Raw genomic sequence first — 15,530 nt, 5'->3', positions numbered from 1 at the left:
CTTTTACATATGACACCCTGTATTAAACAACTTTAAAAAAATAAAAAGAATTCAATATGACTGAATATTTAAATTACTTATACAAATTTCGACTTATATTTGAAAATAAAGTTTTTTCATGTTCATATTTAAAGTTTTATAAATGTAATATTATTTTATCTTACAAATTAATGTTTTATTAAGATGTACAGTTTTGTTATGTTTATATTACTGAAAATATTTTTTATATAGCTATTAAAAAATAGGATGTGTAATATACATGAAAGCAATCTTTTCTTTTATATTTTTTAGAACAGAAAAATTTACACATACACATAGATTGACTTGCGTTGTGTAAATAATTTTTTTCAGTACTTTGTAGTATTTTGTAGTGTTAATTAAAATATGTATAGCCAGAGGCGGTTTTCTCGTGGACTGGCATTAGAGAATTCTTATTCTTGTCTTCAAGTCAGAGGCGGTTTTCTCGTGGACTGGCAATATGGAATAAGACAAGCCAGAGGCGGTTTTCTCGTGGACTGGCAATATGGAATAAGACAAGCCAGAGGCGGTTTTCTCGTGGACTGGCAATATGGAATAAGACAAGCCAGAGGCGGTTTTCTCGTGGACTGGCAATATGGAATAAGACAAGCCAGAGGCGGTTTTCTCGTGGACTGGCAATAGAAAATAAGACAAGCCAGAGGCGGTTTTCTCGTGGACTGGCAATATGGAATAAGACAAGCCAGAGGCGGTTTTCTCGTGGACTGGCAATATGGAATAAGACAAGCCAGAGGCGGTTTTCTCGTGGACTGGCAATATGGAATAAGACAAGCCAGAGGCGGTTTTCTCGTGGACTGGCAATAGAAAATAAGACAAGCCAGAGGCGGTTTTCTCGTGGACTGGCTGTATTATAAATATAATTTATTACATAATATATTATATAATGTATAAAAATGGAAAAGTGATTGTTTGCATGCTTATAATTAGAAAAAATATATTAAGTTACAGATGCCTATCTGACTATATATATAGGTACTATGTGTTATTATATTAAAAAAAAGAAAAGACTGCTTTCATTATTTTAACAATAATATTACAAGATATATCTTTTTAAAGTATATTTGCGTGTAGTATTAGATTGATTTATTAAAAATTTATGTTTTATATATATATATTTATGATTAATTTTATTTTGCAGGCGTGAAATGCTGAAAATGCAGAAAAACGCACAAAAAGAAGAAGGCACGCTTACTACTGGTATTGACGAATCATCACGTGAGGAATTACACGTGACAGATTCAAAAGTCAGTACCGAAGTAGTGCAGTGCCTGGAAAAAGAAAAAGGTACGTATAATCAAAATGTCGATTTATGCGAAGATGACAGTTTTGTTATCGACGACAAGGGTGTTTCTGATGCATATGCTATCAAAGAAAGCATGCCCGAAGGTCGTCGCATTGTCGACATTTCTTTTATGTGGAATGAAATCCACAGAGTATTTGATAATCATGCGCGAGGAATTGAGTGCCAATTTAAAGATTGGAAACTCATAAATTCTCGTCGCCGTGGATTACTGACGCAATTGTTCTTCAAGTGCCAAATGTGCAACTATGAAGCCAACATATGGTCAGAACCCACAGAACCTGAAAAGTTGGATATAAATAAAGCTGCTGTAGCTTCAACTATAACAGTTGGGAATGGTTATGCCCAACTGGAAGAGTTCTGTGCGGGTATAAATATTTCTTGCATGTCTGAAAAGACTTATATAAAATATCGAGAAAATCTAGTCGATGATTTTCAAAAAACAGCCATGGAAAGTATGAAAATGGCAGGCGAGCTTGAAAAACAACTCGCTCTGGAAAGGAATGAAACAATAAATGGCATTCCGTACATAACAGTTGTAGCGGATGGTAGTTGGTTAAAGAGATCGTACGGCAACGCCTACGATTCACTTTCCGGTGTTGGTGCTATAATTGGTTATCGCACAAGGAAAGTCCTCTTTATTGGTATCCGCAATAAATTTTGTACGGTGTGTGACATGGCGGAGCGAAATGGTCTGAAGCCAAATAATCATAAATGCTACAAAAATTTTGATCGTAATGCTAGCTCTACACGTATGGAAAGCGACGCCATTGTAGAGGGTTTTCAAAGTAGCTTTGAAATGCATGGATTGATATACCAAACAGTTATTGCTGATGGCGACAGCAGTGTATATCACTCCATAAAAAATAATGCACCGTATCGCGAACAAATGGTGACTGTAAAAAAAATAGAATGCACCAATCATTTGCTTCGCAATTTATGCAAAAAGCTGAAAGCTGTTGCAGAGACAGTTCAGCCAAAACAGCAAAGAAAACGTGGCTTTGTTGAGCTACGAAATGTTGTAAAAAACAACATTTTAAAAATACGGAAAGAAGTATTACAGGCAGCTACTCTGCGAAGGGCAGAAAAAGTACCTCACCATAGCAAAGCTACGGAATTACAAAAAGATATTTTGAACATTCCTAGCCATATTTTTGGTGAGCATAAAAGATGTAAAGAACGCGGCCGTATATGCGACGAAAACCGTGAGAAAATACAAAATTATGTACCGCATTTGAAATTCCACGGTTTATATCAGAAAATTGAGAGTGCTGTTATGTACTTGAGCGCTTATTCAGATAGTTTGTTGTTAAATTTAACAAACAATCCTGCAGAATCGTTTAATTCTATAATCTGCAAAGAAATAGGTGGAAAGCGCATAAATTTTGGCCTACGAGGTTCTTACAATGCTAGAATTGCGGGTGCTGTTGTACAGCATAATACTCGAGAAGTACTAACGCAAGTGTATGAAAGCATGAAAAAGGATGTTCCTCTAGTTGTTGAAAATTTAGAAAAACGACGACAAATTAAAGTTTCGAAAACTAGAGAGTCTAGAGAAATGCATGACAAGCCCAAAAAATTTAAACGAGAGGCTGGGACAGATTGTTATTATGGCCCACAATCTCAAAAGCCAGATCTTCCGTCTGACCTATACCAACAACTTGAAGAAAATTATATAGAAAAGTTGGTAGAAAACGCGGAAAGGAGGCAAGAAATTGAACTAGAGACAAGAGAGCAAAGTGAATGTCAACTATGGCATTCATTGAGGCGTGATATGCTAACAGCATCCAATTTTGGAACCGTGTGTCGCATGAGACCAACAACGTCTTGTGCATCAACTATAAAAAGCATTTTGTATCCTCCACACATTGACACTGCAGCCATGAAATATGGTCGCGATAGGGAGGAAATCGCCAGAATAGAGTTGGCTGCAAAATTGAATAAAAAAATTGAACCATGCGGATTATTCATTGATTATGAAAATCCATGCTTGGGCGCTACTCCCGATGGACTTATTGATGAAGATGGTCTGGTGGAGATTAAATGTCCTCAATCAGCTGAGAATTTAACAGCTGATGAGGCTGTACAAAAATTGCCTCTATTAAAAGCTATATTTGAAAAAAAAGATAATGATAAAATGAATCGGAATCACCGATTCTTTTATCAAGTTCAAGGGCAATTAAACATAACACAGCGAAACTATTGCATATTTGCAATATGGACCCCCAAAAGCTTAAAAATTGTCGTTGTTAATAGAGACAATGACTTTTGGGAAACTAAAATGCTGCCTTTCCTGACACGTTTCTATTATGACTGTATGCTTCCAGAAATCTTGGATAGCCGTCATAACAGGCATATGCCTATTAGAAACCCACAATATATTATAGATGCTCAAGAGAAAGCATTTAAAACAAAAGTCTGCTACGAACTAAGTGTACAACAAAATAAAGTGCAAGACAGAAAAATTGTACAAGATAAAAAACTGAACGTTTTGTCAACAGACGCGACAAACGTTACTGCTGTTCTGAATGCAGAACAAGATAGCGATTGCATCATAGTCAGTTGTTCAAAAAAGAAAAGAAATTTGACTAAAGATGAAATAGCAAAACGTAAAAAAGTTTTAGATGATACAATTGTTCCTCTTTCTTTGGTGAGAGAGAATGTTCTGCCTGTACAGAATCAATTAAACGATGAATCGTTAGATACATTCTTACGCATCGTTACAGAAACTTCTTCTTTCGAAACGCAAAGCGTTCAGTACTTGCAATTCCCAGATATAATAACAGCCAGTGATAGCGATAAAAGCTTACAAATTATTGGAGGGAATTGCACTAATCATTGGCGATGTATTTTCTTTGACGGGTCCAAACTGCATGTGTATGACAGCTTACCCGGTTGCACATACGAAAAATTGGCAAAGATGGAGAAAGATTATATTCGCAAACGTTATCCAAGAATAAACGTAAGCGATATAATATTCGAAAAAGTCCAATCACAACCGGACGGCACAAGTTGCGGAATTTATGCAGCTGCTTTCGCTACAGCTGTAGCCTTAGGAAGAAATCCTACTGAGGAAAAATATTCTAATGACGTTCAGCGCATGAGACGTCATTTTATTACTATAATAGAAAGTAATAAATTGTTTCTATTTCCGCAACAATAAACGGTTTTTTGCGCCTACAGCCATTTAAAAAAATTTATTTTAAAATAAATGACTTTGATTTCGCTAATACTTTATGTATGCTTTCATCGTTATCACTCGCACTTTTTCTTTTCACAAAAGAAGTGCATAATTATTCACACGCTACGTGTGCAAAATCGGAGAGACAAAAAGCATTTATTGGTTGTGTCTCACGAGAATGGGCGGTGGACGGGGCCCATTCTATATTATTAACATTTATGACAAATATTAATAAAGCCAGAGGCGATGTAACGTGAACTGACTTTTTTTTATAAATACGTATTTCGTAATTCATTTGCTACACTGATCTATAAGTGATGTGGAGTAATTTGTAAACAAATATTCGCACATATTTTTCTTGGACTCAAATTCCATCACAAGGCTCCAATGTACGAAACGAAATAGACATACAATGTGTAATAAATATAAAGTAAAAATGAAAATATAACATTTGACACATATAATAATATAGACTATATATTATATATAATTAATGTCGCTTTCCTTATTTTTATCCTTATATAATTAATTCAAAGTTAATTATTATTTATTGAGTATACAGATATTGAACATAATTATCTTTATTTTGTATTTTATAGAATAATGATAAAAGTGTTTTACATATCTTATATTTTATATATATACTGAATACATTTTTTGAATATTGTAATATGCATTTATCGTTTCAGTCATTATGCTATGAAATCCAAAATAAAGATAATTACATATTTGTGCAATATGTGTGTATACGTTTAAATTAATTAATTATTTAATTAATTTATATACTTATTTATTTTGTACTTATTACATAAGGAAAAAAGGAAAGAATAACTTTCTTTTTTTAGTGATATGTACAGTATTATGTGTGTGTACTGTACATATAACTAAAAAAAGAAAGTTATTTCCTTTTTTTCCTTATGTAATAAGTACAAAATAAATAAGTATATAAATTAATTAAATAATTAATTAATTTAAACGTATACACACATATTGCACAAATATGTAGTTATCTTTATTTTGGATTTCATAGCATAATGACTGAAACGATAAATGCATATTACAATATTCAAAAAATGTATTCAGTATATATATAAAATATAAGATATGTAAAACACTTTTATCATTATTCTATAAAATACAAAATAAAGATAATTATGTTCAATATCTGTATACTCAATAAATAATAATTAACTTTGTATTAATTATATAAGGATAAAAATAAGAAAAGTATAAGACATTTTTCTTCAGTGATATATATAGTATTATATGTATATTTTTCATTTATTATTTTGTCATATTTAGTTTGTATTTATTTGACACCTTGTATACGCCTATGTTTTCTCGGACATTATATTGCAGCCTTGCGACGAAATTTCAGTCGAGGAAACAAGCGCAAGCATCGTTTGTTTACAAACTTCCGATGACACACGTACACAGACCACACGTCAGTGTAGTGAGTTACCACTACAAACAAATGCGTACACACGGACCTACGCGGCGTAGGCTACGCCGATAATGTCGCTTCATTTTTAGTACCATCGAAATGATGGCGCTTTCGCGTCGGAGTTCGGCTGCCACTCCAGCATCCCCTTAAGGGGATCCTAAAGTCGTCCTGTATTATCGACCGAATTTGTAATATTTTCCTGCACACTAATCTTTTTTTTGGTTCTATAGAATTAGATATCCTTTTTCAGGATTAAAGTATACACATTAATACAATCTGCAAGGTATACCTTATAAGCAAAGAAAGAAAAAAAATTTATAATGTATATCTCGATTTACTAAATTCTTAATTTAGTATAAAATTATGCAGTTTGTACATACAAAACAGAGCTTGCAGATACTAGATGATACAGAAGAATCACATAAAACCTTCAGAATTGAGTTTAGGAATGTAATATAAAAGATTAGTGTGCACGAAAATTTATAGATAGTTGTGGAGGTTAGATGGATGCAAATGAAGATAATAGGATAAAACAGAGCAAAAAATCAGTTCAGGGATATAACTATAGAGGCGTCATACTATATTTTTTTCTGTTTTATCTCGTTTTTACTGATTTCTGATTTCTTTTATAATTAATTTTTTTTCTTTTTTTGCTTAAAATTTATACTTTGCAGATTGTATTAATATATATATTTTATTCTTGGAAAAGGATATATAATTTTGTATTACCAAAAAAAAGATTACTGTGTTGGAAGTTTTGTTGATGACACAGTCGGACTACACTTATTCTTTCGCATTTTTTCCATTTTTTCGCTCTCCCTTACTTACTTTTTTTTCCATCTCAATAATATTTTAAAATTATAAAAAACAATACAGGCAGTAATAAATTGTCAATACGTGTGCAAAAATAATATAATGATATATCTTATGATCTCGAAGGATGAGAAGAGAAGAAAGAAAGAAAGGAGGACAAAAGAGAAAAAGAGAGAAAGAGAGAGAGAGAGAAGGAGAAAGAGAGAATAAAAAAATTGTTATAATTCTTGCTATTACAAAGGATGGTAATAGAAAGAATAGAAATAAAATTTATTTTTTGGTAGTACGATTGTTTTTATTCTTTTTATAACAATAATTGTTATAAATTCACTTATTCTAATAATAAAATTGTGATATTTATTTAGATAATTAATATAAGTCTCCAAATTTATAAATTACAAAATCATAAATAGACACAGTAAATTGTGGAAAAAGCACAATGTGAAAAGCAAATTAAAAACCAAAAGAAAAGTAATGCAAAATTTTTAACAAGACTGCGGCAAATTGAAGAAAAAAAAAGCAGATCTATTTTAAACTAACATAAATGCACATGAATTGTGGAAAAAGCACAATGTGAAAAGCAAATTAAAAACCAAAAGAAAAGTATTACAAAATTTTTAACAAGACTGCGGCAAATTGAAGAAAAAAAAAGCAGATCTATTTTAAACTAACATAAATGCACATGAATTGTGCAAAAACCGCAAGATTAATTGTGAAAAATTGTGAAAAATAAAAAAAACACATAGCAAAATACCAACATCTGGATATGTTGGTACCAATCTATATGCCACCACTCATATATCATTTTGCAGCAAAGTCATAATACAAAAAACTTTTTTCATAATACTTTTATCTATAATACGGATATGGAGGATAAGAGGGATATGAATTTGGAATATAAGATGACTGATTGTGAGTCGATGGTGATATATATATAGGTGGTGGCATATAGATTGGTACCGGACATATCACTTGTGGCGATGGTGCGTAGGGTTGCGGCGCAGGTGCGTAGGGTTGCGGCGCAGGTGCGTAGGGTTGCGGCGCAGGTGCGTAGGGTTGCGGCGTCGGTACGTACGTCTGCGGTGACGGTACGTAGGTTTGCGGCGATGGTGCGTTGGATTGCGGCGAGGGTGCGATGGATTGCGGCCTTGATTTTTTCCACAGCTTCCTCCGCTCTCTATTTACAGCACGCCGCACTGCATCATTAACCTGCTAAAAAAAATATTTTTATTACATCGAAAATATAGATAGAGAAGTTGTTTTGAATGAAAAGAAAAAAAAAGAAAATGATAGAAAGCACGAGATAAAGAAAGCGATTGAGTATGACAGTGAATGAGAGAAAGAAAGAAAAAGCAGAGGGTGAGAGGAAACATGATAAAGAAAGCGACCGAGTCTGAAAATGAGAGAAAGAAAGTGAGAGAGAGAGAGAGAGAGAGAGAGAGAGAGAGAGAGAGAGAGAGAGAGAGAGAGAGAGAGAGAGAGAGAGAGAGAGAGAGAGAGAGAGAGAGAGAGAGAGAGAGAGAGAGAGAGAGAGAGAGAGAGAGAGAGAGAGAGAGAGAGAGAGAGAGAGAGAGAGAGAGAGAGAGAGAGAGAGAGAGAGAGAGAGAGAGAGAGAGAGAGAGAGAGAGAGAGAGAGAGAGAGAGAGAGAGAGAGAGAGAGAGAGAGAGAGAGAGAGAGAGAGAGAGAGAGAGAGAGAGAGAAATCATACATTCCATGCATGTTTGAATAACAAAAATACTTACTTTTTCAATATCTGTCTCCCTTTTCCATCTTCTTGTTGGACCCGGTGCTGCACCAGGTACCGGATCTAGTGCGGCGACGGACACTAAACCTGGTGCGGCGGCGACGGGCGGTGGACGTGGTGCGGCGGCGACGGGCGGTGGACGTGGTGCGGCGGCGACGGGCGGTGGACCTGCCGCAGCAGCGGCGCCACGGACTGAACGTGATGCTGCACCATTTCTAGATGGCTCGCTTCTTCCTATAAAAAAATAATACAGATAAATAATGTTATAATTCCGTTATTTTATTGTTTAATTATTAGTACATAATGAAATCACTTACGTCTTCTACCTCGCGCCGTTGCTTGTGCCCACGTGCCTTCCATTATTGCACCGCACCGTCACTGACCGTCACGCAACTGCGACCAACGTGCCACTACCGACTGCCGACTGCCCATTGTTGCAAACAAGCGACGATCAATTTACGCGGCTTCGCACGTGATCGTCATGTGCACGCATACATTTGACAACACCGTACACTCGGCATTCAACTTTGCTTGGCTATGAGAATTCTTGATAGGCTATAGAATATATATATATCTTCTGTCTTGCTTCCACTCCGTTGACAACAGTATATTATATTTATATATGCATCACAAATTACACGTAGCAAGCGTGGCTAAGCGAACAAGGCTAATGACCAGAATATTAGAGGTCCCATGTACGAAACCATGCTTTTTTCATTTTTTTTTATCTTTTTCCATATTTCTTTCCAACAGTGCACAATGAAATTAATTATTGCACAATGTTTTTGTATCAAAAAATGAAATATACTTTATTATTAAAAATATTTGCACTTATAAAACTAATAATTGTAAAAAGAAAGTTAATTCGAAAAAGAAGTTTTACTTTAATATTGTTATTTTCAATATTAAACAAAAAATTATTTTACAATAATGCATTATTCATCTTTGGATGATATCAAATTATTATGATATATTACTGCAATTTTATTAATCATTGCTTGTAGAATCTTTTTCTAAATGAGAATCTTTATACACATTTGGATGTTTATCGTTATAGCATCGAAACTCAATCGTAATTTGATTCCAATAATAAATATCAGCAACATATACGTGCAAAGATTCACTTCGAAAAAGAATCGGAAAGCGATAATTAATATAATTGTAGTAATGTGTCATTGTAATTTAATGTTATCAAAGATGAAGCATTTTTTTATAATAATTTTTTATTTTTATATTGAGAATAGCAATATAAAAGTAAAACTATCTTTTTAGAATTACTGGTTATATAAATCCGAATAGTTTTAATAATGTAGTATATTTCATTTTTGCCACAAAACCATTGTCTAATAATTAATTTAATTGTACACTGCTACAAAGAAATATGAAGAAAGAAAAAAAATATGTAAAGCATAGTACGTGAGACCTCTAATATTGTAATCATTAGATTTGTTTGCTTGCTACAACATATTTGTGCATATATACACATGCTCCTGTTATTCATATGACATCGTTGCGGACAATCTAAGGATCACACGATTGTCCGCGATTTCATGTCTTGTCTAATATCACTTTTGCTTACTGACACTTGAAAGCAACAACGCTCTCAACGCACAATTTAGCTACCGCAAAATTTCTGCATGTAACCGCGAAATATAATATGTAGAATGATCTCGCATTGATGACAGTTCTTATTAGAGAATAATATGTCTTCTTGTTAAATAGATGAAATAAATGTATCATATTATAAATATATTTTATTTTCTCTCCAATGTTATTATCGTTTTTGCATCATTTCTTTGACTTTGCATATATGTACATATAATAGAGCACGTAGAATTAAAATAAGCATAATTTGAATATAAACAATTGATCGAGCCTGTCGTTATTGATATTGGATAATCTCGGCTCTTCTCAGCTTGCGATGTCGCTTATAAACATCTGATCGCACTTTTGTGCCTTGCACGTAATTTGATGCAAAACACATCCATGTCTCCTGATACGGAATGATCTTGTATTGAGAACACTTATTGTTAGACGGTTTTACATTGATAGTATATGCATATGTAATATATTTTACAAGAGGCATCTCCTTTTTCGCATCTTATAAGTATTTGTACAGATGCCGCAAATTGATAGTACGAAGCATTTACATTAATTATATATAAATGTATATATATATATATTTATGTAGAAAGGCAGTTTTCGGGACGTTTTCTAAAAATATGATTTTTGTGAATAATAGTGTAGTAAAATCTTTTTATAATACTTTTTCGTCAACAAAAATCAGTATTTTTGGAAATATTTTGAAATTTGTATGTATTGGCAGCTATCAGGTCAATCATATTTTTAACTAAAGCAACAAATACCTTTTTATTTAACGTTTACATTCTATAGATTTGACATTTACTAGTAATTTTTGATCACTTTTGTGTTGTAAAAAGAAAAAACTAATAAATTATATAAATTTTTTTCACAAGTCCTTAATTCTGCCATTTAACTGAATTAATATTTAAAGAAAAGACAGTTTTCAGACCTTCCATATTTTTAATATAAAAAGGCAAATAATTTATTTTATTGAGTTTCTTGTAATTGTATATGAAAAATTACGTTAACTGTGAGTGTAATAAATTATTAAAATGCAGTATTAAATAGAAACAGAGCAAAATTTTGTGTAAAAATGCAAGTTCCGAAATCTACCATTTCGTCAAAATTAAATTATACGTTGGGACAGTTTTCAGGTCTTATATATTTAATATAACACTTCAAACGAAAATTTTGTTAAATCTAATAACTGCCATTTGGAAACATAAAAAGAAATGGTTAAGGCCAAATTACATATAATTTTGGTTTAGTTTTTTTCAAAAAAAGAGGTTTAGAATGTTCTAAATTGAAATCAATATTTAGACATTTTGGTTTTATTTTATCAAAAACCTAGCGATCTAACAACTGCGATTCTATTGCTATATATAGACTTGAACCACCAAATAAGCAAAAACTTTATAAAGACAAGAACTTTATAAATCCTTACAAAGCTCTTACACGTTTTACATGTTTTGCTTTATATTTGATTGTCAGCATGCCAGGCTATTGGAATAACATATGATATACGACTTTAACTTGGAACATCAATTCTTTCTAATCTGCGGAACGAAATCGTTTATTTAAATGAACAAGAAGAATTCGTCGAAGTTGAATTTTGTTTTGGAAAATTACAAAAATTTTTGTCTAAAATAATCAAATCTCTATCAAGGTGATAATTTAAAAAAACATTAATAATTTTGGTCTTTTTTTGAAAACTAAACGATCTGAAAACTACCATTTCGCTACTATATATAGACCTAAAAACTACCATTTCGCTACTATATATAGACCTGAAAACTGCCATTTTAGCAAGAACTTTAATACTTTCGACCTTCTACACGTGATTCAAATACTTCATAAAGCTCTTATTAGATGTTATGTTTTATGTTTGATTATCGACATGTCGCACTGTTGGTTTAACATAATCTATGACTTTATCTTTGCCTATCAATTTTTTTCAATCTACGGAATAAAATCAGTTGTTTAAATAGACAAGAAGAATTTACAGCAGCTGAATTTTGTTTTAGAAAATATTACGAAAATCATTTTTTGTTTAATGGACCAATTCAATTCCTTATGTATATTCATATGCACCTATGCAAATTTGTTTGGATAAGCCCTAACGTTTGCCGCGCGGCAAACATTGCCGCGTCCTGTGTGCAGAAGCTGTCACTGCTTTCGAATGCAGTTTTGAGTGTAGTTTGAGGCCTAAGAAATAGGTAGCATAATACGTTATAAATATTTATTTTCTTGCATAAGGAAAGAAAATAAATGTTTAAATTCTTTATAATACGAGTAACTCTATAATGTAATAAATTGATTTGTACTTTTAGACAAATATTAAAAGTTTTTAAGGTTAGGAAGTGTTTATTTATTTGATAAAAACATATAGTTACAATAAATAATGTATTCTTTGAGTAAGAATGAAAATATGTACAAAGTAATACGTACAAAGAGAAGAAAAGCCAAAGGATGGATAATATCTAGCAATAAAGTATCAACAAAATTATATACAATTATGTATATGTAGTATTTGTCAAAAATGACAATTTTAAGTAATCTATATAAATATTGTTTTAAGAAAGTTATTTAGATCTCGAAAAAATTGCAAACAACCTGATGAGTGATATACCAAAAGTATATTTAAAACGAATAGATTTGACAAATACTTCTATCGAAAGTGATACTTTTTCAAGTTCTATTGAAAATTCTATCGAAAAAGGTAATTTAAACTTTTCACTTTTTATATATCTTTATTTTTTTCAAAAATATATAAATAATTTTGTAGACATTGATGCTAGTTTGTCAAGAAATGAAGTTCTAGATGAATCTACAGAAAAAAACAATCAGCAAGGTTTGTATTTTGATTCATTTTTATATAAACTTGTTCTTTCATAAAAGTTGAGATATTTATATCATCTTTTTATTTCTTTGAAAAATATATTAAGGGGATGCTGGAGTGGCAGCCGAACTCCGACGCGAAAGCGCCATCATTTCGATGGTACTAAAAATGAAGCGACATTATCGGCGTAGCCTACGCCGCGTAGGTCCGTGTGTATGCATTTGTTTGTAGTGGTAACTCACTACACTAACGTGTGGTCTGTGTACGTGTGTCATCGGAAGTTTGTAAACAAACGATGCTTGCGCTTGTTTCCTCGACTGAAATTTCGTCGCAAGGCTGCAATATAATGTCCGAGAAAACATAGGCGTATACAAGGTGTCAAATAAATACAAACTAAATATGACAAAATAATAAATGAAAAATATACATATAATACTATATATATATCACTGAAGACAAATGTCTTATACTTTTTTTATTTTTATCCTTATATAATTAATACAAAGTTAATTATTATTTATTGAGTATACAGATATTGAACATAATTATCTTTATTTTGTATTTTATAGAATAATGATAAAAGTGTTTTACATATCTTATATTTTATATATATACTGAATACATTTTTTGAATATTGTAATATGCATTTATCGTTTCAGTCATTATGCTATGAAATCCAAAATAAAGATAACTACATATTTGTGCAATATGTGTGTATACGTTTAAATTAATTAATTATTTAATTAATTTATATACTTATTTATTTTGTACTTATTACATTAGGAAAAAAAGGAAATAACTTTCTTTTATTTAGTTATATGTACAGTACACACACATAATACTGTACATATCACTAAAAAAAGAAAGTTATTCTTTCCTTTTTTCCTTATGTAATAAGTACAAAATAAATAAGTATATAAATTAATTAAATAATTAATTAATTTAAACGTATATGTATATGTATATATGTATATAATACACACATATTGCACAAATATGTAATTATCTTTATTTTGGATTTCATAGCATAATGACTGAAACGATAAATGCATATTACAATATTCAAAAAATGTATTCAGTATATATATAAAATATAAGATATGTAAAACACTTTTATCATTATTCTATAAAATACAAAATAAAGATAATTATGTTCAATATCTGTATACTTAATAAATAATAATTAACTTTGAATTAATTATATAAGGATAAAAATAAGGAAAGCGACATTAATTATATATAATATATAGTCTATATTATTATATGTGTCAAATGTTATATTTTCATTTTTACTTTATATTTATTACACATATTGTATATGTCTATTTCGTTTTGTACATTGGAGCCTTGTGATGGAATTTGAGTCCAAGAAAAATATGTGCGAATATTTGTTTATACAAATTACTCCACATCACTTATAGATCAGTGTAGCAAATGAATTACGAAATACGTATTTATAAAAAAAAGCCAGTTCACGTTACATCGCCTCTGGCTTTATTAATATTTGTCATAAATGTTAATAATATAGAATGGGCCCCGTCCATCGCCCATTCTCGTGAGACACAACCAATAAATGCTTTTTGTCTCTCCGATTTTGCACACGTAGCGTGTGAATAATTATGCACTTCTTTTGTGAAAAGAAAAAGTGCGAGTGATAACGATGAAAGCATACATAAAGTATTAGCGAAATCAAAGTCATTTATTTTAAAATAAATTTTTTTAAATGGCTGTAGGCGCAAAAAACCGTTTATTGTTGCGGAAATAGAAACAATTTATTACTTTCTATTATAGTAATAAAATGACGTCTCATGCGCTGAACGTCATTAGAATATTTTTAGTATTCTTTAATATTCTCAGTAGGATTTCTTCCTAAGGCTACAGCTGTAGCGAAAGCAGCTGCATAAATTCCGCAACTTGTGCCGTCCGGTTGTGATTGGACTTTTTCGAATATTATATCGCTTACGTTTATTCTTGGATAACGTTTGCAAATATAATCTTTCTCCATCTTTGCCAATTTTTCGTATGTGCAACCGGGTAAGCTGTCATACACATGCAGTTTGGACCCGTCAAAGAAAATACATCGCCAATGATTAGTGCAATTCCCTTCAATAATTTGTAAGCTTTTATCGCTATCACTGGCTGTTATTATATCTGGGAATTGCAAGTACTGAACGCTTTGCGTTTCGAAACAAGAAGTTTCTGTAACGATGCGTAAGAATGTATCTAACGATTCATCGTTTAATTGATTCTGTACAGGCAGAATATTCTCTCTCACCAAAGAAAGAGGAACAATTGTATCATCTAAAACTTTTTTACGTTTTGCTATTTCATCTTTAGTCAAATTTCTTTTCCTTCTTGAACAACTGACTATGATGCAATCGCTATCTTGTTCTGCATTCAGAACAGCAGTAACGTTTGTCGCGTCTGTTGACAAAACGTTCAGTTTCTTATCTTGTACAATTTTTCTGTCTTGCACTTTATTTTGTTGTACACTTAGTTCGTAGCAGACTTTTGTTTTAAATGCTTTCTCTTGAGCATCTATAATATATTGTGGGTTTCTAATAGGCATATGCCTGTTATGACGGCTA

General features: G+C 31.8%; 2 protein-coding genes across 3 annotated transcripts; one reads left to right on the top strand and one right to left on the bottom strand.

Moving 5' to 3' along the window:
- Window positions 1–1,190: 1,190 nt before the first annotated feature.
- LOC136997875 (uncharacterized) lies at window positions 1,191–6,218 on the top strand. Its single transcript, XM_067349273.1, has one exon. The coding sequence runs from the start codon at window positions 1,191–1,193 to the stop codon at window positions 4,497–4,499; it is 3,309 nt and encodes a 1,102-aa protein (XP_067205374.1). The 3' UTR covers window positions 4,500–6,218.
- A 1,162-nt stretch (window positions 6,219–7,380) lies between these two features.
- Window positions 7,381–9,008, bottom strand: LOC136997687 (uncharacterized). Of its 2 annotated transcripts, none has more exons than XM_067348722.1 (3): window positions 8,837–9,008; window positions 8,518–8,753; window positions 7,381–7,983 (listed from the first exon to the last, which is right to left on the bottom strand). In XM_067348722.1, the coding sequence occupies exons 1-3, from the start codon at window positions 8,877–8,879 to the stop codon at window positions 7,624–7,626; spliced, it is 639 nt and encodes a 212-aa protein (XP_067204823.1). In that variant the 5' UTR covers window positions 8,880–9,008; the 3' UTR covers window positions 7,381–7,623. The 2 variants fall into 2 exon arrangements, with proteins under 2 accessions (XP_067204823.1, XP_067204822.1); XM_067348721.1 differs by having other exon boundaries at window positions 7,381–7,986; window positions 8,837–9,007.
- Window positions 9,009–15,530: the final 6,522 nt, after the last annotated feature.

Source organism: Linepithema humile, chromosome 2, assembly GCF_040581485.1.
Source record: "Linepithema humile isolate Giens D197 chromosome 2, Lhum_UNIL_v1.0, whole genome shotgun sequence".
In the NCBI taxonomy this organism is placed as follows: Eukaryota; Metazoa; Arthropoda; class Insecta; order Hymenoptera; family Formicidae; genus Linepithema; species Linepithema humile.
The sequence above is the reverse complement of the archived record's forward strand: the minus strand, read 5'-3'. Positions and strand labels throughout refer to the sequence as shown.